This window comes from Maniola hyperantus, chromosome 22, assembly GCF_902806685.2.
Source record: "Maniola hyperantus chromosome 22, iAphHyp1.2, whole genome shotgun sequence".
Classification (NCBI taxonomy): domain Eukaryota; kingdom Metazoa; phylum Arthropoda; class Insecta; order Lepidoptera; family Nymphalidae; genus Maniola; species Maniola hyperantus.
In genome coordinates this window covers 6717863-6743446 of record NC_048557.2, presented here as the reverse complement: position 1 = coordinate 6743446, position 25584 = coordinate 6717863, and the positions used below count along the sequence as shown (strand labels likewise).

The 25584-nt window shown below is 36.5% G+C and overlaps 1 protein-coding gene across 6 annotated transcripts in view; it reads left to right on the top strand.

Annotated features, from left to right (window-relative positions):
- LOC117992930 (ankyrin repeat and SAM domain-containing protein 1A-like) overlaps positions 1–25584 on the top strand; it is a 123397-nt gene that overhangs the window by 85875 nt on the left and 11938 nt on the right. For all 6 annotated transcript variants that reach the window (XM_069506145.1, XM_069506146.1, XM_069506149.1 and 3 more), the window contains 3 exons: positions 16783–17054; positions 21459–21695; positions 22003–22386. In XM_069506145.1, coding sequence (XP_069362246.1) covers positions 16783–17054; positions 21459–21695; positions 22003–22386 — 893 coding nt within the window. The remainder of the gene's footprint in view (positions 1–16782; positions 17055–21458; positions 21696–22002; positions 22387–25584) is intronic.

Here is a 25584-nt window from a genome sequence, read left to right as displayed (position 1 = left end):
TTTCGTTTGGCCCTTCGCGTCTGAATGGTAGTACATACTAGAGTTTAGAAGGTCATGTTTGGAAATTTTCTATTATGTATGTAGATATGTACCTACCCTACTTGAATATTCGTGAAAAGGTGTGGTTATTCTATGATTAATGAGCTAAAAGTTATTTTGTAACGGTCCGTTTTATTGAGGTGAAACGTTTATGGTAATTAAGGTTTTGGAGTGTCGAATAATTTAATTTTTTAAAGATAGAACTAAATATTATAGGTGCACGCCTCCTCTTTTAGCAAAATTCATTATAGCAAAATAAATTTTGGCCATTTATATTTTGTTATTCAATTCGCATTTCACTGCAATTATTTTTTTAAAACTTATTTAAACCTACTGCATTGTAGCAACATTTTGAAATTTATTCAATACTACGTGATGCCTGCACAAATACGTCCGCGTGGATTTGGGTTTTTAAAAATCCCGTGGGAACTCTTTGATTTTCTGGTATTAACAGTAGCCTATGTTCTGCCCCGGGATGCAAGCTATCTCTGTACCAAATTTCACAATTCAAAACATCAAAATCTGTGAAAAGCTAGAAGACAGACACACTTTCGCATTTATAATATTAGTATGGATCAAGTATGGATAACTGATATGATTATTAGGAAGTAGGTATTTATTTACGTTGTCCATAAGTACCTACTTACTTCCTTATTCCATGGTGATAACAGCTGATAAAGTTACATTTTACCTATTTCCTTGTTCTTTGTATTCAGTATTATGTAAGCAATAGAGTTTAAAAAAACAACTAAGTATTATTCTTGACGGAAACCTTTTCATAGAAAAAGTTTTACGAGGCTTTTTATTCTGTGGCTTTACGTAATTCATTTTCATTGCGGTGTTAATTTCATAATGGAGGCTTCAGTTTACTTCATTATGCGAACAAAATGAAAAAGACGTGACTAAACTAAATGTTTTAATTGCGATTACAGTGAAAAACGTGCTTTATAATGAACATCACCTGTTATTATTCAGAAATAATGCAGTCATAACAATTTGATAAGAAGCTAACAGCCGTACTCAGAGTCGCTTAATCGTTACTTAAGTTAAAACGAGACAGAGCTATAGTATATCTCACATAAATCTGTCTCGTTTTAACTCAATCTTAAGTAACGATTAGCGACTCAGAGTACGGCTGTAAGTACTAAATAATATAATATGTACACTACTATCTAAATAGGTACCTATTGTTATTTTTTATTACAATCAACGAAATAATGACATCATGCGAAATAAATTAAGACAAGATCCCAGCTAATTGGGTTTTAAATTTTAGTTCTCTACCACTTTCTTTTTCTGAAACAGAATAAAAAAAGAAGAAAGAATACGAAAATAAACTTTTTAAATATGTTGACTACGTACCTAACAGGGGTGTTACCACAGATAACGGAATATTAGTTCGTGGGTGTTACGGACTACTTATGGCCTAAATTGGCCCTTCTCATTCTGAGAGGAGCCCCGTGCTCCGTATTGGACTGGCGATGGATTGATTATGATGATGATATGATGAAAGTTACTTAAGTCTTTGACTGACAAAAGAGTAGGGATTTTTTTCATCCTATTTTTTCGGTCGTCAATGGTCCTTTAAAACTCTATAAAATATCTTTTCGTAGCTATAAAGTTAGACAAAAGGATTTATTAGTTAGGTACTTACCCATATTAAAAAAAACGTAAGAACGCCTTTCACAAAAACTTAAAAGCTCTTTTGTGAAGAACTAGGCAAACTAAATATGCAACAATAAGAACTTTTATAGAGGTCTCAAGATCTCTATTGTTTTGAGAGTGAAAGCGGTACAAAATGGCTCTGGAAACTGTAAGGTTTCTTAGAAAAACAAAATGTTTTCTCATTTTTTTATTCGATAATAACGGTATTTGTACATATTCAGCAAAGATATTAAGTAGGTACCCACTACTTACCTGCGAGGTAGATGATGCCCGCGACGTCGTCCGACGCCAAGATTTTGAAAAATCCCGTGGGAATTAGACATCCGTTAAGAAATGATTTTTGAAAATTCACTCCCTATAGGGGTAAAATAGGGGGTTGTTTGTATAGTCTACTCACGCGGACGAATTCGCGGACATAAGCTCGTATTTTATAATATTGGTTTGGAAGCATGGATATGGTTTTCATTTTTTTCGTCCGTATTTTTGTTTTTCATGTCCATTGTCCGCCATGTTGGATTTCTTATGACGTCATAGTATTATGGCCTACGCTACGATCTACGACGTTAACCTACTGCCACATGAGTTACTCGAGCGAATTCAACGTCAGACAGTCATGTTTAAAAATCTGTGCTGATACGAGTATATCCCAAAAATCGATGTTTTGAAATCAAAACAGTCCTTTTTGGTCTCTCGTAGTCGGGTAAACAATCTTAGACGTGCAGGCAAGTTATGGTATCACAAGGTTAGCAGGTGGCTCCGCACTCCGCAGGGTCGGTGCAACGACTTTATTGTGCGTTTCCATTGTCACACGGTTTTTTTCTTAGTTGTCATAGGTTCAGAAGATATGTCATGATACCTCTGCGGCATGTCATTATACCTGCATACCCATAATTTTTTTAAAACTTAAAGCTTAAAGCTAGCCTTATCGACAAATTTTTCTTGTGTTATGTAACTTCATGTAGTTATACCTAGTACCTACCTACCTATAAATTCGAAGTCCAAAGGTAACCCGAAAATTAATAGATTTAAAACCCAGCCGTTGCACTACAAATAATTATTGCAGTTCGAAATCAATTACTAAAAACTCTTTTAGAAGTGTAGACAGTAGCTTTTTACCTCGTTAATAATATTAGAGCTTTATGAAGAGCTTGTGAAAGCCTACTTGCCCGAGGTCTTCAAAGATCCGTTCAGAATTTAAATTACCTACTTCAGCAGCATAATTATGCTTGGCAGGTTTTATATTATTACGGTAGGTACTTAAAAGTGCTAGCTAATGCTATATTAAATAAATTCTTCTCTACTTACCTACGACAAGAAGTCATTATCATCACTAAATAGTACAAATTACAAAGTGCTTCAAATCAAAGCAATCATCATCATCATCATCATGATCAACCCATCACCGGCTCACTACAGAACAGGTCTCCTCTCATAGTGAGAAGGGTTTGGCCATATAGTCTACCACGCTGGCCATGTGCGGAACAGTAGACTTCACACACCTTTGAGAACATATGAAGAACTCTCAGGCATGGCAGGTTTCCTCACGATGTTTTCCTTTGCCGTTAAATCAAGTGATATTTAATTAATTAAAACGCACATAACTCCGAAAAGTTAGAGGTGCGTGCCCGAGATCAAACGCCCGATCTCCGATTAGAAGGCGAAGGTCTAACCACTAGGCTATCACAGCTTATTATTCAAGCTATAGCTTCAAATCAAAGCAATATCATTTACTTATTGCATGTTTGCAGGAAGAGAGAAGGCATTACAATGATTTTGTTAGTTATTCTCGAAAAAGCTCATTCATTGAACCATATCTAATACTGCTTCATTTAACATCATCAAAGCCTCGCATGTAAAGCCGAGCTCAGTCAGCTCAAGTCAGCTAGTTAATAGACGTACTGACTGGCTAGGCTAGGCTGACTTGACTAGCATAACATTTTGTTCTCGTATTACATCCTCGTATTAGAGCCATCGAGCTGAAAACCGAAAGGGTCACCGGTTCAAACCCCAACCCGTTCCACTATTGTCGTACCTACTCCTAGCACAAGCTTTACGCTTAATTGGAGGGGAAAGGGGAATATTAGTCAGCATGATGACTTGGCTAATATTCTTTAAAAAAACCGGCCAACTGCGAGTCAGACTCGCACACCATACTCGGGTAGTTTTTTCGACATTTTGAACGACAATTAAAAAACTATTATGCATAATGCCAAATTTCATGATTCTAGGTCAACGGGCAGTACCTACCCTGTAACTTATCGTCACAGACGGACAGATAGACAGACAGACGGACGGACAGACAGATAGCCAGACAGACAGACACGAAGTGATCCTATAAGGGTCCTTTTTTTTCCTTTTGAGGTACGGAACCCTAAAAACGATATAAAAAGCTTAGTTTGCGAGTATCGTATTTATAATGGAGCCGAATTGTCATAAGTCATCGAACCTCCTTTGTCCCTATACGGCAAAAGCATTACTGCTAGCGTCTCATATTTACACAAACAAAACGTAATCAAAGGATTTATTATAGTGTTTAAGTTTAAAGTAGGTTTAATGTTTATTTATTCTTTACATTTCGCATTATTTTAACCGATAAGATCTAGATAAGTGTAATAAATTGACAGCAAGTCACATAAACCTTGACCAAATATTTTATTATTTATCTACGTACAGAAAGTTTTAAGGTTGGGGAATGTATTTGGAGCGTCTCCATCTCAGAGTTTCATCAAATCTTTGAGCACCATGTGGCTCATTAAGCCCATTAAGCTGTGACAGCCTAGTGGTTAGACGTCCGCCTTCTAATCGGAGGTCGGGGGTTCGATCCCGGGCACGCACCTCTAACTTTTCGGAGTTATGTGCGTTTTAATTAATTAAATGTCACTTGCTTCAACTGTGAAGGAAAACATCGTGAGGAAACTGCATGCCTGAGAGTTTTCCATAATGTTCTCAAAGGTGGGGTGAAGTTATCCCATATCCGCACATGGCCAGCGTGGGGTATCACTATGGCCAAAACCCTTCACTCTGAGAGGGGACCCGTGCTCTGTAGTGAGCCGTGTGATGGGTTGATCATGATGATGATGAACTTTAAAACGAGGTATTTTAACGGAAATTTGACAAGGCTCGAATATTAATTTGTAGAACGCGCTTGAAATTTTTTATGAGTTTGATTGGATAATTTCTAATTAGGAATTAACTCAGTTCATAAGACGAGCGCTTTGAATACACTTAATTAATAGCTTAGGCTCGCGACTGTCCGCGTGGTTTTCAAAAATTTCAAACCTCTATTTTACCCCTCAGGGGTTGATATTTTTAAAAATCCTTTCTTAGCGGATGTCTATGTCATAATAGCTATCATCATCATCAGTCTGTGGACGTCCACTGTTGGACATAGGCCTTTCCTAAAGAGCGCCACCACACCATAATAGCTAGCTGCATGTCAAATTTCAGCCGGATCCGTCAGTAGTTCGAGCTGAACGTTTGATAGATCAGTCAGTCAGTCAGGCAGTCAACTTTTCCTATATTAGATGATTTTATGAGATAAGGTTATAACTAACAAAAGATGGGGATTTTACTATTTTGGAAGACCCTCTATTCAATATCACTGAAAATAATTATTTGATTAGAGTCAAATACCCAATTTTATTATGCCTCGGTGGTCCACGCCACTCCCACCGAGCATTTGCGCGAATGCTGTCGTGACAATTAAATAAATAAACTGCGCATTTTGATATGAGATATGAGTACACGAGTAGATATCCCTACAGAGGGGAAGCTTCCTATCCTGTGTCAAATTTTATACCTATTCTAATCGGGTTGTCACTGTTGCAAGTGAAAAATTAAAAGAAAAAATACTAAATATAAGTCCCCGAAATTGCTAATGACATGACAGACAGACAGACTGACAGGACAGACAGATAGACAGACAGACTGACAGACTGACAGGACAGACCGACAGAGACAGACTAACAGACTGACTGCAGACTGACAGACTGACTGACAGACAGACTGACAGACTGACAGACTGACAGACTGACAGACTGATAGACTAACAGTGACAGACTGAAACCGAATGACAGGACAGATAGACATACAGTCTGATAGACAGACAGACTAACAGACTAACGACTGACGACAGACTGACAGTGCCTAGGTACTAACTAACTTAGGAAAATGAATTAATTTAATGTAGGTTTACTACAAAATTATATCAAGTCTAATTTTTTGTACAATTTACACGTAACTAATTCGGAAGTAATATATAAATATTCTCGCTTAGTATCAAATATCAATGCGCACGACCCACAGCCTTGCCGTTCGCCATCCAACTGGGCTCACAGGAGCGTCCGTGACACTTTGTGGTGTGCGTGAGCAGCGCTATGAGTGAGTGTACCTACAGCCAGCCGCTTGTATGAAGCTTCTTCTCTGTAGAATATCTACTCGTGTGATATGAGTGTGAAGTAGTAGGTATACCTACCTATTATATGTTTACGCAATTATCACTACAGCGTCTATCGTACCCCCGTGCAAGGTCACTTTACAATGAAATGCGGCATTATCAAATATTTAGCGCTTACCGCGTATGAGTAACGTGTGACTCATTTCTCAGTCCTTCTGAGTCAACGTCATTCGACACGATGATTTCGGAGACCGGTGATACCGTAAAATGTAATCGAGATTAACATATTTTAAGGATAAAAATTGTGTAAATTATGTCAGTAATATGTATCGCAATTTATTTATCGAAATCTCGTGATCCATACTAATGTTATAATGCGAAAGTTGTGTCTGTCGTGTGTCTGACTGTCTGTCTGCTAGGTTTTCACGGCGGAACAGTTTAACCGATTTTGATGAAATTTGATTAGAGTTTGCTTACATCCCGGGGAAGGACATCGGCTACTTTTTATCCCGGAAAATCAAATAGTTTCCACGGAATTCTTAAAGGCCGCGCTTAACCTTGATTTATATGAAATTTAATACAGAGGTAGCTTGTGTCCTGAAAATTGAAATGAACAACTTTTTTTCTCGGAAAATCAAAGAGTTCCCGCGGGCTCTTTAGAAAACCTAAATCCACGTGGACGAAGTCAGGGGCATCATCTAGTTCTCTATCATTCTGACGAGGACGGACGTACATAAGTACAAGTAATTGCACTATACATCGATATGAGTAGGTAAGATGAATGTTTGCCCAGATTAAGTTAAATAGATAGGTATCTAAGTTACTTTACGTAATTTTAAAAGTATAGAAATAATAAGCATAACGCATCTCAGAGACTAATTGAACAAAAGTTAATAGACTTTAAGTTAATAAATTATGAAGTCAAAAAGAGACTACCTGTATAGTTATTACTTGCCTGCTTTTAGTTTAGAGCAGCAGGTGTTTAAATGTTAATGTAATTGATGTAATAGGAAGTACGTGTATGTACTATTGTTTTTATAGTTTACAATAATAATAGTGTATGGGTTTTCCCTTTATCTATAAGTCTTCCATTCCAAGCGAAGCCCCCTTATCGGAAATAACGTAACTCATTTTCATAAACCCTCGTCAAAATATCCGATTCCTTTTATTTATGACTGTTAAGAGGAAAAAACCTGTATTTACAATATCTAGGTACTCGTATTTCATTGCAACTTTTTATCATTTTTCAAAATTTAATATGTCGACTGTCCGTCCACCTAGTAAAGACTAAAATTATATGTTTTTTAATTTTAATTTTAATTATTCTTATAGATTGTTTTACCATATTATATATTTTATAGCTGTATATTGATCGTTGATCTTTTGATGTGTAAGTACTTACGTATTTCACAAACTATACAACAAAATTTACAATAAGTATAACAAATATATAAACGCATTATGTACCGACATTTTTACCGAAAAAAAAGCGTAACCACGCGGGAACTATTGGGTTACATCTACCCGATAACTTAATTTCTTTTGAACCCTACAAACAAAAACAAACTATATTTACCCTAAAATACGATTGATTATTCCGGGGGCTATACTGATGAAGGTTACTTTTTATCTGGCTACGAAATTCGATGGTGTATACTTTATAAAAACCCGTGTAAAGTTACTGCGGTTGTCTCGCAGGACGTAGAGTTAGTTTTTATACGTAAGGCATATCCTATGGTCTTTGGTTGCTATTATTTTCATGAAAATTATAATTATCCACCTACATATTTTATGTATTCCCAGAGATCTGTAGTTATCTATCATGTAGAACTCTAGATTGCAATCAATTAAAATCCATGACCTTATTAGTTCAAAACCAGAAATCATCATCATCGTCGTCGTCTTGTAGGAATTTCCACACTCCCACAGTCTAATCCAGCCACCGAGCGGCTCCTTGCGACTCCCTTGATATCGTCTGTCCACCATGAGAGATGATTTGTAAAGTTGCGCTTTCCGATACGAGGTTATTAGATAATCATTTCTAGTAGCTAAGTACTAATGTATCCGAATCAAATCCACGACCTATTTTGATTATAACCAAAAATATGACATCTATATTTAATAGAATTTTATCTAGGTACACATTCCTATTTGATAACAAGCTCTTATCACTAGACAAATGACATTGACTTTGGTGTGTGAACGGTTAGTCTTCAGTTTAATACAAATATTATACATACCTAATAAGATATTGAAACTTGAATAGTTATAGTTTCAAACTATCAACTAAATTTCAACCATGTATTAAACATATACCTATATATGTATATAGTACGTATTAAAAATAGGTAGGTACTTTTATTGTATTTTATGTAAAGCGTAGAAAGTATAGGAATAGATGCGTGTAAAGGGGGTGGATAATGGGTTGACATAATTATGACAGAAGCGAGTGGAAGAAGGCAAGTTTCTGACTCCACATACATACAACTCAGAGTCATTCAGTAGGCCATGGAGAGAGCTCGGAGTTTCTCTACGTGATCAAATCAGAAATGAGGACATCCGTAGCAGACCTAGAGTAACCGACATAGCTCAACGGGTTGCGAAACTGAAGTGGCAATGGGCAGGGCACATAGTTCAAAAACCGATAGAGGTTGAGGTCCCAAGGTGCTACAATGGCGACTTGGCATCGGAAAGCGCAGTGTTGGAAGACTTTCCACTTGGTGGACAGACGACAAGGAGCCGCTGGATTCAGGTGGCGCAAGACCGTGGTGTGTGGAAGTCCCTACAAGAGATCTATGTCCAGCAGTGGAAGTCTATCGGTTGATAATGATGATGATGATGATACATACATCACAGCGTAGTCTGTGAAGTAAATATTTGTTTATTTCCCACCACTCCCTACTAATAGTAGGTAAGTAGTGACCATACTTGTAGGTACTACTTACCATCAAAACGTGTTCTCTTATCTGAAAACAAGAACGGATCTAAAAAATGTAAAGTCGTTATTAATAGCTATTATAATTAGTTTATCCGTCCAGCTGACACGACGACGATAACCCGGGGCAGTTGATTTATGGTGGTAATAAGTTAATAATGTTATCGAATGTACTAGTTATTTTGTTTTTGATTTATATTTGTAAAGCTAAAGTTTTGGACAGACCCATAGCGTGACTGCAATGTTAAGACTATAAAACGTTTTTATAAACGCGTGTGTGCAAGTAACTTTACGAAGCACTTTCTTATACTTGTGACTTCGTCCGCGTGGAACCCAAACCACCATTTAACCCACTTAGGGGTGGAATTTCCCAAAATCCTTTCTTAGTGGATACCTACTCTTTGCAAAGAACACACCCTCCAAATTTCATGTCTCTGTTCCTACAGACGGTTTAGGCTGTGCGTTGATATATAAATCAGTCAGTCAGCCAGTCAGGACTTTGAATTTTATGTCTACATTTTAAATCAAACTGCCTCGACGACACAGCAGTTCAGCTCTTACGCTCTTAACAGTGCGAAAGTTTTCATAAATAAAAATTTGGAGTCATGTAAAAAGAACGTTAAACCATAAGGGAGCCAAGCCAATCCGCACTTGACCAGCGTCATGGTGTGTGGGTGGGGTGGGTGGACCATGGCCAAACCCTTCGCATACTGAGAGGAGACCCGTACTCTGTAGTGAACCGGCGATGGGTTGATCATGATGACAATGAATAGATGCAAAATCATCTATTTTCTACTCCGCAGAATAGTTACTTAACAACCTTAACTTCAAGCTGGCATACCGAATTGCATTACTTACCATGAAGTCCAAAATGAGTCCAAACGTGACAATGGATTTTTAAGTAGCCGCTGGTGTTTGAAAAAGACTACGATAAATAATGAATAGCATCGGTTTAACATATTTACGCATTACAATAGCATAGGTTTTGAATTCGCAAGGATAAGCTGATCCGACGCTGAGATAGTCATGGTCTAAATACCCAAATAACTGTAAATATAACAGCTGTTTCTACGGTAATTTTTTTTTAAATTTTTATACAGTGTAAATTCTATAATATTATAGCGACATTGAAAGAACTGGGTATTTTATTGCGTTATAAAGAATTTTCGAACGGAAAGTAAAAGAAAACAATATGCATATATCCCAAACGAACCCTAACAATTTCTACGTTTTGAAGTTTTTCGTTGGAAGTTCGCAATATAGAGTTTACACTGGTTCTGAATCTGGTACCTTCAGATTTGTTGATTAACACGTTGATTATCTTTTAACTGAACATTGAAAGGATAATTTTGGTTCCATTTTATTGGGACTTTTTAGGGGTTGGTCAAACAAAACTCGTGACGACAAAGTGTTCAACATGGCTTTTAAAATAGTAAAAGTTGTTATACAAATTAATAGGATGTATTATGGCGTTTACACTGAGGAACTTCGGTGTTACTACCGCGCTCTGCAATGAACTGTGCTTCATACTTAGGTATACATCATCATCTTCATCAACATCTAAACCCACCGCCAGCCCACCTTGAGCACGGATCTCCTGTTAGAATGGCCAAGGTTTAGCTGTATAGTCCATGACACTGGAGTGAAATAGAGAGACAAAGTGAATTAGAGTAAAGGAACTCTCGGTTTGGTCCAGCGGCTCAATTGCGGTAGAATGACAGCTACAATGTCACGATCGCAAATTACCTCTGATTGGTCAATGCTCGCTTACAATTGGCTACAATACATTGTTGCAACAGGAATACCATAAATTCATCCAATCATAACAGTTCCGATTGTAATAATGATTGATGCAGGTTTTATGGAATCGACCTACTGAATCAACGATATTTCAAATATTGAGCTATGGTGATAGATAACAGTTCTGTTATCTATGGTGACGTGAAATCAAAGAAATATAGGGCTATCTTAAGTCTACCTAGCGTCAAATGTACTAACATTTAACGCCTACCAGTGACGTCGAAAACTCGATATTTTGTTAGAAATTCCCTAACTGTTGTGAACTGTGCTATCGCCGTTGCGCTTTGTGTTTTACCTTACCTCATCTCTATGCATCTCACTGACAAAGCCACTAATAAAATGCCAACAGCACTCGACGTCCTTCAATCCGATTGGGTCAATTTGCTGTCCCGCGTCCAAACATCAACTGAAAGTGTCCCACAAATTGTCTCCATGAATAAATTGATTCAGATTAATAAAGTGAATCGATAAAGTGACGTTCCGTCGTACGGGTTTCTTATCATTATTGTTTCACTTGCAATTTTGCCGACAGTGCCGACGCGAACGTCTAATAGAGCGTACACATCCTTTGAAAAATTGAAATGTGTCATCAAACACATCGAGATATCGATTCAAGTTTATAAAACAATCGATTGAGTATCAAACTATACCAGTGACAAGTGAAACATCAACGTTATTGTACAAAAATATTATGAAAGGTTTCGAATTAAGTTAAAAGAATTATGGAGTTTAATGGAAATGTGTATATTGTGTGAGTGAAATAATCGCCGTTTCCTAAAATAAATCTGACTAATGCAGAGATGACGGCTGTTAAGTGCATTAAAGTATTAAATGATTTGTATACTGATGGGAAATTGTGAGTTAATTTTTTGAATACTGTCTCTTTTACTTACTTTAAAGAAACTGATTTCTGATGATTCCTTCGAACTGATTTAGATAATTATTTTTTTTCATCGAGAAGGTTATTAAATCTTTTGGGGTTTTTAAAGGTGAAACTCTAATGAATTTCATTTCATTTCATTTTACCGAACGAATGAATCTACCGAAATCTCGTGTGAACTCTACTGATAGAACCAGAAATCGAATCCAGGATCTTGTGGAGCAGGCACACTTAGAGGAAACTAAAACGGAGTCAAGTACAGCTGATAACTTTGCTATGCATGGTTTTGTTACGAAACGTTTACAAAGCTTTATGATATGCACTCACTTGTGCAAATATATGCAACTTGAATGGAACAGATCTGATTTGTACTACATGCTTGGAAATTAGACCTATACTTAATACTAATTCATGTTACATAAAGAACTTGCTTACTTACTTGGTCAATGGAACAATAAAACATAATATTATGTAGAACTATATGTAATTTTGCGTTCCCATCTGCTAAAATATTTTGTAGAGTTGGTGATCAATTACCTATTAGGATTCGAAGATCTACGCCAAATGTATGTAACCTGCTCATCTTCGTCTATATGCGTCTTCTGCTGGACATGGACATCTTCAAGAGCGTGTCAACAAACATGGTACTCCGCCTTTTACCCGCTTCCCGCCACCTTCTTCAAGTCATCGGTTCGGTTTAGCCTGTCGGCAGCTGTCTGTGCTGCATCTACGCTAGAACACGTCTAACGTTTTTATTCTGAGCTATTCTAACTCTTATATTTCTCAGGATACCAAACTGATGACTCATTGTTATAATAATAATCTGACTAACTGTCGTCAATTTCTCATGACCGCTATTGTCTCTAACAAACCATATTACCATACGTACCTACGTTACCATCAGTTACCATACCATTATTACGTTCAGCTATTATTTTGACAGACAAACACCTACAACCATTGATAACTCAAATAAGCTGTTTTTAGTCGGTGCAAGATGAACGCTTGAATGCATTTTTGATACCGAAATAAGTCAAGAGCTAGTTGTATAACAGGAAAAAAATGCTCGAATATTGAACCAATAACGTCTATTAAGGGCCGATTACCGTCACGATACGGTTCATCGTAACGACCACAATGGGCCATTGTTCAGGACCTGTCGGCTGGCGCTGTTGCTACATACACTTTTACTCGTGTATTTGCTTTAGTAAACAGCTAAAGAGTACATACTTTGTACTGGTGTACTCTGTAAATGTGAAAGTGAGTTTGTTTTGGTTAAAATTTAATGCATGAGTAGGTTTAAGTATGGAGCCATCCGTGCTTATGCATTTTGTAGAGTGAATTAAGAAATCGTTATTTTTAGAATACCTACATTAAAGTAGTTTACAGTACTTCAGTAAAAAATAATCATCATGATCAACCCATCACCAGTTCACTACAGAGCACGGGTCTCCTCTCAGAGTGAGAAGGGTTTTTTGGCCATAGTCAACCACGCTGGCCATGTGCGGATTGGTACCCTTCACACACCTTTGAAAATGGAGACATTATGGAGAACTCTCAGGCATGCAGGTTTCCTCACGATGTTTGCCTTCACCGTTAAAGCAAGTGATATTTAATTAATTAAAACGCATATAACTCTGAAAAGTTAGAGGTGCGTGCCCGGGATCGAACCCCCGACCTCCGATTAGAAGGCGGACGTCCTAACCACTAGGCTATCACAGTAGCTAAAATGGCAGAATAACCTTCTAAAAATGACAATATTATTACGTCTTCTCGTTACATTCTTCGTTGCATCTCCTTCAAGTATGTGAGCGCATTACCTAGATTTCCTAGCTAATAACGGTGCATTCTGATCTAAATTGGCCTAAATTGTTTGGCATCTGCGGATGTGAGTCGGCTCTACACTCTGTATTATTAGAACTCACGTATTTTCTGCGCTAATAGGTAAATTGCCCAGTAGCAATTATAGATTATAGGCTATGTTTAGCGTAGATATGAGTGAATGTTAGAACATGTTTATTTACAGGTACAATAAGTGCATCACACTATTACGAGTTTCATATAACTGTTTTACAACTAATTTTACCTCTTTGCTCTTATGCTTTACAACTTTTTGTGTGTTTTGACCTCTTCCATTATTGTCTTTCGACTCTCTCTTCCTCTAATTCGTTTCTCTCTCTTCTAATTCGTTAATTTGGTAGATAGCCCATTTTACATAGGACTTCTACACTTGCATCTGCTTTCTTTCATTCTGTTTTTCGTTTTGCTTTTGGCAATTTTACTTTTTCTCTTCTTTTTTAATATATTTAATTTTGTTTCTCTTTTATGTTTGACCGGATGTGATATTAAGACGTTACTACACACAAATTGCGTTTTATGACGTCAATTTTGACACTTTTTATATACCTAATGAGTATTAACGTCATAAATAGTAGCTACGAATGAAACTTCTATAGATACGATTACGAAGAGATCGATCATCGCCAAATTATGTTAGTCAGTTACATAGCCTATAAAGTTTATAACATTAATATATATATGAGCTAGCTAGCTAATATATATAAGCTGTTCGTGCTGATTCACTGACTGACTGACTCATTCATTGATCACCTCTCCTGAACATTTTTGTATGAAAACAAAAATTTTTGACGGATGGTTGATGGACGTATAGAAAATTCATTCGGAGGAAAATTAAGGAGAGCGCTGATGATTGAGGATTTCGGAGATGGGTGAAGAGCACGCTTAAGGTATTGAAGATAGGTGGGAAATGCTTAAGCAAATGTCACTTGAAACGTCATCCAATTGCCAGTGAGCTGAAAAAAAAATTCAAAATGGCGAAAAAAAGATGGCCGCCATACAAATTTCGTCGGTGTCTATCTCGGAGAGTGTAAAAGATGGAAGAGTGGTTTCTTAGCAAAAGATGATCAGAATCTGAAGGTCTACTCGATGATTAAAAACAAAATTCAAGATGGCGGAATTTATTTTTCCATACAAACTATATGACGACCAAACTATTAAAAATATCTAATTTAGACAAGGTCCGCTTTTTGAAAAGCCAACGTTGTTTGCTTGCGGACCACTTCAGTGGTCCGCGCACCCACGCACCCTACTAGTAGTTTGTATACATGGTAACTTAGTCCATAATATCAATAAATAAATAGGGGGTATGAATTTAATTTTGAACTAGGACCCTTGTCTTTCTATTTCTACATCTAATCTTTAAACTATTAGGTAATCTCTGATGATGGAGTACAAATTGGTACAAATAGTGCAAAGACTGATGAGATAGTACTATAATAATAATTTGTACCGACCGCTGTCGTCGGTATCACACGCTTTATTGGGCCTAAATTGGTACAAATTGTGCTACTTCCGCCTTGAGATCTGAACAAAGCATTCCTTCATGTTGATCTAATTTACAAATCGACGGCTATTCTCATTGTATGGGCATTCTGTTTCTAATTTCAGTTATTATTAGTACAGTATCTTCTTCTTTTCTTGTTTGGTAGTTTTTTGCCAGTTGCGACCAGCGCAATGCACTTCGCCAGTGTCAAGTAGCTTGTAGGAGGCACACATGAGGCCGGTAAAATGTGCCAATTTTATGAGTATTGTTCTTCTGTTATATATTTAACGTACCAAATGAAACATCTATGGCTGAAATTAATAATCAATCTATCTGTAATCTGTCGATAAGTTACTTAGCAATGTTGTAATTTATCAAAAAGACCATACAGTTTTTAACAAATAACAGCGTTGCTAAGTGATTTATCTTTAGATTACGGATCTAATTGATTGTTATTAATTTTGGCCGTTAATTAATCTAAAGACCTAATACCTGTTATAAAGATTTATTTCAATGTTCAAATATTTATTTAGGTATATTTTATTTTCTTAATATCCTTATTTTTATATTGGCATTTTAATATTGGTCGTTATAATAGACATAATGTTTCCGGAGACCACAAATGTTTTGTTCTTGATAACTGCCTTTGTATTCGAAGTTGTGAAATATAGGCATGTTTAATGGGAGTATTCGAATTCGCATTAAAATCTCATTTGTAACTTTATAGTCACTTGGTGTTCGCAAATGTCACATTTAAATATCATTGCCGATCGTCGTTGCGACAGCGTTTGAATACGAGGCTGCGGTGTTAGAAAATAGCATGGCAGATAGATTATTACAAAATTATAAGTGTCACAAATAACCAACAATAATAATGTCCCTGACTTCGTTGTTCAGTGGTTTACAGGATTTCACTTTTTTTAGTAATTTATCAATGTCTATGATTTGCAGATCAATCAATAGTACTCACTTTTAGGTAATAGGTGCATTTAAAATACACCTTGTACTTGTAAATTCTGTTATACATCCTGTATTGTGTATCTATAGATTGTTTATTCCTGTCCCATATTCATATCACTGATAATGTTAATGACTAAATTATCTGTCGTACTATGTGTCGTCTGAATTATGGTAGATACCTACCTAACTACTTAGGAGCAAGATAGTGAATTTGTCCTATTTCTTGTAGAATGCATCAACTTTAGAGGACACCTCATCACTTGAATATGAAACTTATAATATTGAAAAATCTTTCACAGAGTTGTGAAATGCCAGTTTGCAATATAGCATCTGGTAGTGTATAAAAACAATACCATACAAAAGCAATAGTTTACCGTAAAAAATTAAAATAATAATTATGTGCGCTGTTGATTACTACTTATCAAATAAACAAAATAAAATAAAAATAAACTTTAGACTGACATGGAGCAAATCCTTTTAAAGGGTATTTACGGGGTATTTAATATTGATATAGGTAAGATTAACACAATTGCAACGAACGACAACAACAACAAAGTCAAAGTCAAAGCTTTTTATTCAAATTGGGTTTTTTATCCCTACAATTTTTGATTGTTTTATGATATGTTTTCTGTAGTCTTGACTTGGGTTGTTCGTTTGTGGATGAGATTTCGATAATTTTGTCATAGTTACCTTTTGTCGTTTTAGGAATTCAGCTACATTTGGAATAAATGCATAAATTACAATGATTTTTCTATTGTCCCCAGGCCTCTTCAAAGGCTCAACCACCACTCTCGACGGTATCGGTCTCCGGCCGATGCCAGCCGAGAGGCCGAAGACGTTACGAAAACTTAAATCAGTGTACGACTCGTCTCCAACAGAGCCAGCGAATGTGAACAGTAGTGTCTTAAACAGCAATGGAACGAACACAGAGAGAACGAATGGAGTCGAGGAAGAAGTTAGGAGAAGAAGTAATACGACCAGTTCGACGCAGAGCGGGGACAAGTCGCTGTCGATTCTCAGTCCTTTTGATGAACAGGTAAGACAGAATTTTCCTATAAGTCCGTGTACCTATGAGTCCGACTCGCAATTGGCCGATTTTTTTCTAAGGCCATTTATGTTTTCCGGTGCAAAATAAAAAGTTTACTTAGGTAATATTCTCTTGAAAGTATTTCATGATTATACAGGGTGTAACCAGAACGCTAGCAAAACCTTAGCGTTACTGTTAGGTATACTACCTAAACACAATCCAATAGCAATAACCATTTGCCTCATTTTGTAGTTTTAGTGATTTAGTATTTTTCAAACCCGCAATGTATAGCGTGCGAAGCTCGAGTCAATGCCCCGCCTAAAACGCGGCATTGACAGCGAGGGGCCTAGTTATGCAACGTTACTTGACTTCTAGCGTCAGTCAGATGTTTTAGTTGCAATATATCGTAAACTTTTACAAAATTATAGGATATATTTATATTTTTTCGCGTTTTTTGTGGTTTCATAGTATCAGTAATCATCAGTTTTATCACTTGTCTTCGTTTTTGCCAGCGTTCTGGTTACACCCTGTATAGATTGCAGTTCAACTGAATGTCCATGAGACGTTACAAAGGCAGGAAGCAATGGAAATTAGCGGCTACATTACAGTTAGAACACTTGCGTTATCTTTAAGCCATCAATCACTACACGATCCGATCAAATACCAGTATCGAAATATAGAAGTATCAATTCAGTCAGGTTTTTTGACTCCATACATGACACCGATTCCAATGTTGTTATTTTAGTAAGATAGGCTGACAAAATTTTCCGTTTTAATTTTACATTTTTTTTTTTTAACTTTTAATTTAGATATAAAAAATATTTCTTTGCATACCGTTGGCTTCCTATTTAATAAAAGTTACTTATTTTACAATTTAAATTTATATAAGACTTCATCCGCGTGGACTACACAAATTTCAAACTCCTATTTTACCCCCTCAGGGGTTGAATTTCAAAAATAATTTCTTAGCGGATACTACGTCATAATAGTAGTTTGAGCTGTGCATTGATAGTCAGTCAGCTTTATACTTTCATACATAAAGAGATTTAGTATTTATGACGCATAATTTGTCCCTATGGCTCAATACGCAATAAAGGAGGAAGCTATTAATATTATTAGTGAGTAGTAGTATTAATATTATTAGTGAGTTAGTACACCTGCAATACATTTAAGATTTCCTTATACATTCCGATGTATGGCTGGTGTAGAATTGAAATCAGTCTCAGCCCAAATTATCACGTCATTTCAACCGATGGACATACCTACATAATATATTTACTGTACCACTAATCAAAATTAGTTTATTTTGTTAGAATTTGCGTATGTAGCTCGAAAGTTCATTACTTTATGTTAACAAGTTGTAATGGCTCTAAAAGCTAGTGCGCACCACGGTTTTCGGTATGTTTTTTGACCCGCAAAATCTGTGAACTTGAGAACTACATACATAGAAGCGCGCGCACTGCGGAATTAATTCTGCACTGGATTTTGATACAGACAGTAGGATTTTTGAGTTTAAATTAAGATACTTAGTTATAAGTATAAAATAAGTTGGATGTGTTCGGTTAGTTTAGGGAACGATTTTATGATTGAAAAAAATTACAATTACAGCTATCACAAGTATACCATGATTTTATACATTAGTACCATTACGGTATACCTACTTACCTAAAATTCAAACGTTACCTACCTATTTTGTAAATTTATCATAGCTATCTTATTTATCTAGATTGGATTTAAATAAACCGTGTCGTATATGGGCACTATAACATCTAATAGTTAATACACACTTCATTGCAACTCAATACCGAAGAGTGATAACACAGCCTTGACACAGAAACGGCTGAAAACTTGACATATCTGTGAGTGAGTGAGTGTTACAATAGAATACTGTATTGGTGTCCTTAGATTGAAGGTGAACTGATAAAATTTATAGTTAGCCGCAAGAATAATATATCCTACATAACACGAAGAACTAGCATCCTATCAGTCTACTGAAAAGTATTTTACGAATAGAATTTGTACTATTTAGTATTTTTATTCAGTTGTCCATTTTTTTTTATATTGTTGATTGAGTGAAAATTTTAATTTGGGGAATGTGCTGAGTTACATTGTATAAAATGTATTTTTGCTTCTGTAAGTTTATTTGCAACTTACCTAATCTAAATATATAAAAGGAAAAGGTGACTGACTGACTGACTGAGCTATCAACGCACACCTCAAACTACTGGACGGATCTGGCTGAAATTCGGCATGCAGATAGCTATTGTGACGTAGGCATCCACTAAGAAAGGATTTTTGAAAATTCAAGCCCTAAGGGGGTGAAATAGGGGTTTGAAAATTGTGTAGTCCACGCAGACGAAGTCGCGAGCGTAAGCTAGTAGGTACATAAAACAACGGGTGCATCATCAATATTATGTATCAATCATTAATGTTATTACCATTTTCTGGTAAAAACAAACTAATTGTCAGTTATAAAAAATACATAATGATATATATAATTATTGAAATGTTGTGAGATATTCTAATTGCAATGAAATTGCCTTGGCGTAAATTAATTTGCAAGTATTGATGCCTCCAGGTGCGTTCAGTTCGATATGGCCACACCTGCTGATGCAAATATCTTCGTAAGCATCTGCGTCCTCGCATGCAATTACTACGGCGTTATTATTACCTATAGTACGCGACAGGTCGAGATAGCAATCGGGATGGGGACGCCCCGCACACCCGCACATCCCCCGCGCTAACCCGGTGCGGGATAGCGTGGGTGAAGTGCGAGTGTGCGGGACGTCTCCCCGCCTCATACTTTGATTGCTATCTCGACCTGTCGCGTACTATGCATACCTGTCGTATTAATGCAGATAACATTTTAAGGAAGTTGCAATCAAGAGGCGGACCAAGAAATTCCTAAAAGGCAACGCATTGGCGGTTGATCTGGTCACCTGGTCTGGCCTAGGCAATTACTTAGCATCAGGAGACCCGCCTGCTCGTTTGTTTACTATTTTTATTTGAAAAAAATCATACCCCATTTCCGGTTCACTTCTGAGCACGGGTCGAGATGGGTTTGGCCATGGTTTACCTTACTGGTCAAGTGCGGATTGGTAGATTTTACACACGGTGGAGAACCTTCCTAGGTTTCCTAACGATGTTTTCATTCACAGTTAAACAAGTGGTACTTATTCATTGCGTAAAACCTACATAACTCCGCAAAATTAGATGCGTATGCCCGGGATCGCCTCTCAGCCGGCCTCTGAATAGGAGGCCGACCTCTTAACCACTAGGCTATCACCACTTACAATGCTTTTGTCTGCGGTATATTCAGAGTGGTAATAGGTAAATCAGGTATCTCAGATTGGAGATAAAGAGTCACAGGTTGGATGGGTAGGTGTTGACCAAGTAGCAACTGTCACGAAAAATAACAGAACGGCCAGGTGCTCTAAGACAGCATATACTTAGATAAGGTACTCAACCATGCACTACGTACGGTTCGGCTCGAAAACTTCTGCGGTTTTCCTGGTCGAAGGTATAGATAATGCACCGGAAACGTACAACGGGCTACCTTTAACGAATTGTGAGTCAACGGCGCGTGGAAACGTAACGATGTATTCTTCAAGGCATCCAAGACACTCGGGGACTGTTGGCCTGTCAGGCACCACCATTGTTAAGAGCTTTTATTGTTCAAGTTTTAAATTCAAATGGTTTAAATTCAACTACTTGGTTTGGTACTCTATCGCCGTTACTGTGTGAGTTATGAGATATTCAAATTTTAATGGGTTATGTAAATACTCTAGTTTTACGTCTTATCCTATATGTTGTATCTTATAAATTCATTATCAATATCATGTACAATACCGTACTCTACTTTACTCAATATTGTAACAAAGGCACGTCTCTATCATTATTTTTCTTTGTTCTTTCTTCTGTTCTTGTTTCTCAATTTTAACACTAACACACTTCGTTTTATCAACATTGGTTGTTACCAATGTCGATGTTACCACGATGTTTCGTGGTAACATCGAACAAGTTTAGAAATAGTTTTATCCTACTCACAATGTTCTTTGAGGAAAGGGATGATATTCCTTGGATCCATCAATTTAGTTTAGTACTTCAGTTTGGCCCAAAATACAGATTTGTGCCAAACCGAATTTGTACTAATTTTAAATTTGTACCCAACAAAGAAGTTGTACTATTTTGTACTAGCGATACAAGACAAAATTTAGCGATTTTTTACTGCAAACCAACAACTTTAATGTCATCTAAATAGAAATTCAAACCTTATCTTATGGTATGTTGGTAATCGCTACCAACCCTGGTGATAGCGTCAAGTCATAGTACCTATTTGCTTTTCTAAGGACATAAATTTTACTGGTATTGCAATATAAAAATGTTTCTTAAACCTTTGTTCTTTGTCAACAGGAGGAGTGGGCTAAAATCTCCGAGATAATGGCCTCCTTCGGCAGCAAACTAGTCCGGGAGTCAGTCTTCGTATCAGAATTGGAACAGGAGTTCACATCAAGACTTGGCCTTAGTTGTTCTGAGTCCAGCCTTAGTCCTTCAGTAGCTTCGAGTTTAGCACTCTGGCTGTCGGGACTTGGGATGCCAGATTATGAATCTCTGTTCGTGGAAAGCGGTTATGATGACATCGATTTTATCGTAAGTCCTCTAACTTAAATCTTTTGTTTATTTATTTCCATAATTCCTCTTTTATTAAATTGCATTTATTTAAATTCTACTTTTTTATTTATCTTGTACCAGTTGCTTTAAGTTTTCCCGTTACATTCAAAAATTCCTTAGTGTCATCTAAATTAAATGCATATGAATGGTCTTACGCAGATTATACAGTTATTAACAAACTATTTTGCACTGACACAAACCCAACTCTCATGTTGTTTCTTCAAAAATATTCTAGCTTTTCGCTACAGATGAAATTCATCAATACTCACAGTAATTTCTTTTCTAGAATGGCATCTTGAACGAGGTTGATCTACGAGAAATGGGAATAGAAGAAAACGATAGGCAAAAGATATTAGAGTCGGCGAAACATTTACCTCTTAAAATAGCAGAAATAAGCAATAACCATAACAATAATAATATAAGTAAAAACCAAAACGAGTCAGTAGAAGATTGGTTAAGAACAATAAACCTAGAACAATATAGTGATACGTTTAGAAGACATTTGTATATAGATATGGATAGAGTAAGAAGAATATGGGAAGTAGAGTTGACTGCAGTTTTAGAAATTAATAAGTCGGGGCATAGGAAAAGGATACTGTGTTCGGTTTCCAGTGAACAAAATGGTCCGGCGAATAACATTGAAGATATTAATGCTGATCTCAATAATTTGGTAAGTGCTATGGTAGTTAGTACTTATTTTACCATTTAATTTTAGTTGATTAAAGTGCTTGACAATTTAAACGTGTTGCGACTGAAAATAAGCGGAAATATCGATTAAAAATAAGTTTCTTTTTTATCTCGACCTTTAAATTTTTATGTACTTGTAGCTCTGAGAATTAATAAGTTAAATTTGGTGACTGCTAAAACGTGGTGGGATTGAAAATTTGCGGAAATGCTATTTTTCTTTTGTTACCTCGATCGTTGTATTTTTATAGCTCGCTAGTTTGAAGATTAGATGAGCACTCTGATGACTCTCTAGTAAAACTTAAATCAACATAATCTTAAAATACTTCCAATAATGTTCAAATAACTACATCGTATAATTTTCTTTGTGCCTTTATTTCAACTAATATTGTATAGTACGTATACAAACTATCCAGTGTGTAATTGGCTATAAAGAATAGATTAGTAGTCTCTACGGCTTCCGGCTTATGGTAAGTAGGTAGTTTAAAACTTATTGGAAGAAAGTTTTTACTAAGACCCTCTAAAGAAATAAGTACATCATTAACAGAACGTAAAGGTGTATTTGATTTCGGACTGTTGAGAAGAAATTAATCATAGCCATAAGTTTGGTTTTCTACTAATATACCCCCTTATACCTATAGAAAAATAAAGACTTTTAGGGTACATTGTAAAACCTTATAATATAAGTAATTTCATCTACTCTGTCCAGTGGCGGATTTGCAGTCTTGGCCGCCCTAGGCCCCAGGTCATTCAGTAAGTACCAGCCGCCCCCTTCTCTACGCCCATTAATCATGGCCGCAGCCAAGTTTTTTGTTTCTATACAAAAAAAAGTGATAGGGAAATGAGCTCAGCCACAACAAAATTTCATATTAAAGCACCTTTTAAATGAGAAAAGTAGAGTGAAATGAACTTTGTCACGTTTGGCCGCCTCTAATATCTGGCCGCCCTAGGCGCGGGCCTACTGGGCCTTAGGACAAATTCGCCACTGACTCTGTCTCTCCATCTGTCTGTGCCAATTTAAAAATAAATTTTGGTACATTTACCTTTTGCCGCTACACAGAAGCATACCTAGATATATACTTATCTACTTATAATACTTCGTGTAAAGTATTGTTAAATCGTTGTAAGGGTTCTTGAAAAAAAAAACCATCATATTTTCAGTTTTCATACCCACCAAAGTTTTTTAGATATCGTGATCTAACTTCTGATACGCACTGATTTTCATAATATCAGTTTTTATAATTATCTTCTAGTCAGCATCTCAATTCATTATTTGCTGCCAAAAACATTTTGGAGCTGACAAAAATCTCAATATCTGACTGACCGTTTAAATCATAGCCAAATTAATTTCTACACTTTTTAATCCAAAGTCAATGATTTAGCTCCAGACAGGCTTAACCATCGTCATTCAATCAACAACCAATTTTGATCAATTCTAACGATACTATTATTCCATACACGAAGCCAGTCTACAGTCTACACGTATGATGTCCGATACACGCATGCTAATTTATATTGCTTCCCAGACGCGCGTTAGGCGATGAGTTGCGTACCGATTGCGTAATGTTAGTGAAAACCGTTACGACTTTTATTTCTTTGACCTTGTATTTTCATTGTAGGAAACAGAACAGCTTAAAATAAGACGATGGTATCTATATGTAAGAAGCTGTGGTAGCCTAGTGGTTAGGACGTCCGTTTCTTAATCGGAGGTCGAGAGTTCGATCCCGGGCACGTACCTCTAACTTTTCGGAGTTATGGGCGTTGTAAGTAATTAAATATCACTTGATTTAACGGTGAAGGAAAACATTGTGGGTAAACCTGCGTGCCTGAGAGTTCTCCTTAATGTTCTCAAAGGTCTGCCAACCCGCACTTGGCCAGCGTGATAGACTATTTCCAAAACCCTTCTCACTCTGAGAGGAAACTCGTGCTCTGCACTCTGCAATGAGCCTGCGATGGGTTGATCATGATGATGATGACCTATGTGTAAAGTAATGTGTAGTAGATAGCCTAATGGTTAAGCTCCTAAATGAAAGTCCAGAGTTCGATCACTCACTTTTAATTTTTGGGAGTTACACTTGCCTTAACAATGCTAGAAAAACATCGTGAGGAAACCTGCATGCTTGAGAGATCTCTTCTCTTCTGCCTGCAAGTAGCTTATGAGCATGATAAGTAGCATAGGCTACTTTTTAACCCGGAAAACATTGTTGTAGTATAATATCGATGTCGGAAAATCAAAGAGTTCCCACGGGATTTTTAAATAACAGAATCTTACGCGGACGAAGTCGCAGGCATTATCTAGTGTAGATTTAAAAGACTTAACTATAGCTGACTTGGGACGGCTTTGCGAGGCCTTTTGTAAGGCTTTAGTTTTTATTTGGAATCAGTGCAAACCTAAACAGTGCTGGGTTATGTGCTGACTGCCTGTGGTTGATGTCTACCACATTGTTATGATATTAATTGATAATAACCATTCAATACGAAGCGGACGTCATTACATGGTACTCAGTATTATGGCGAAGGGACGTCCTGTTCTAAATGAATTCAATGGGCAATCGTGTTCACATGCACGTCAAATGGATATAAATGTCCTTTATGATGTCTCGAATTATGTGGAATAAATATAAGGAAGCTCTAAAGGTTGTATTTTTCAATTGAATGTGATTTTTTATTGAAATTATCTCTTCGAATGAAAAATGAATGTATATGCAAATTATGAAATCAATTTGTACAAATTGATACTAAACTTGCGAGCAAAGGATGTGGGTCACTTACTTTAAAACGGCCTCAGCGCAAACAGGCAGTTCGATATATTGCAAGCATGACATACTTAAATATAGAAAAGTTCCGACTTTTTACACGACTGCTCAAAAAGGAGTGTACCTAATAATATTTTGAAGGTGCATGTATATTATAGTTATAAGATCCATAGTTTATAATTAGAATCCTTACATCATGTCAAGTGACACTGGCTATAAGTTTTTTGAAAAAAATTATTGCAGGGCAATCATGTTTTTAATTTTTTTATTATTTGTACTGTTAAATTTTTACTAATACAAACGGGGATAAAAGTATAATTGTATACTAGATTATTACATATTAAAACCACATGGAAACGAAATAAGACTATAAATTTTGATGAAAAGCAAGAGTATCTAAATCTAAGTAGTACTCATACGTTTTGAGC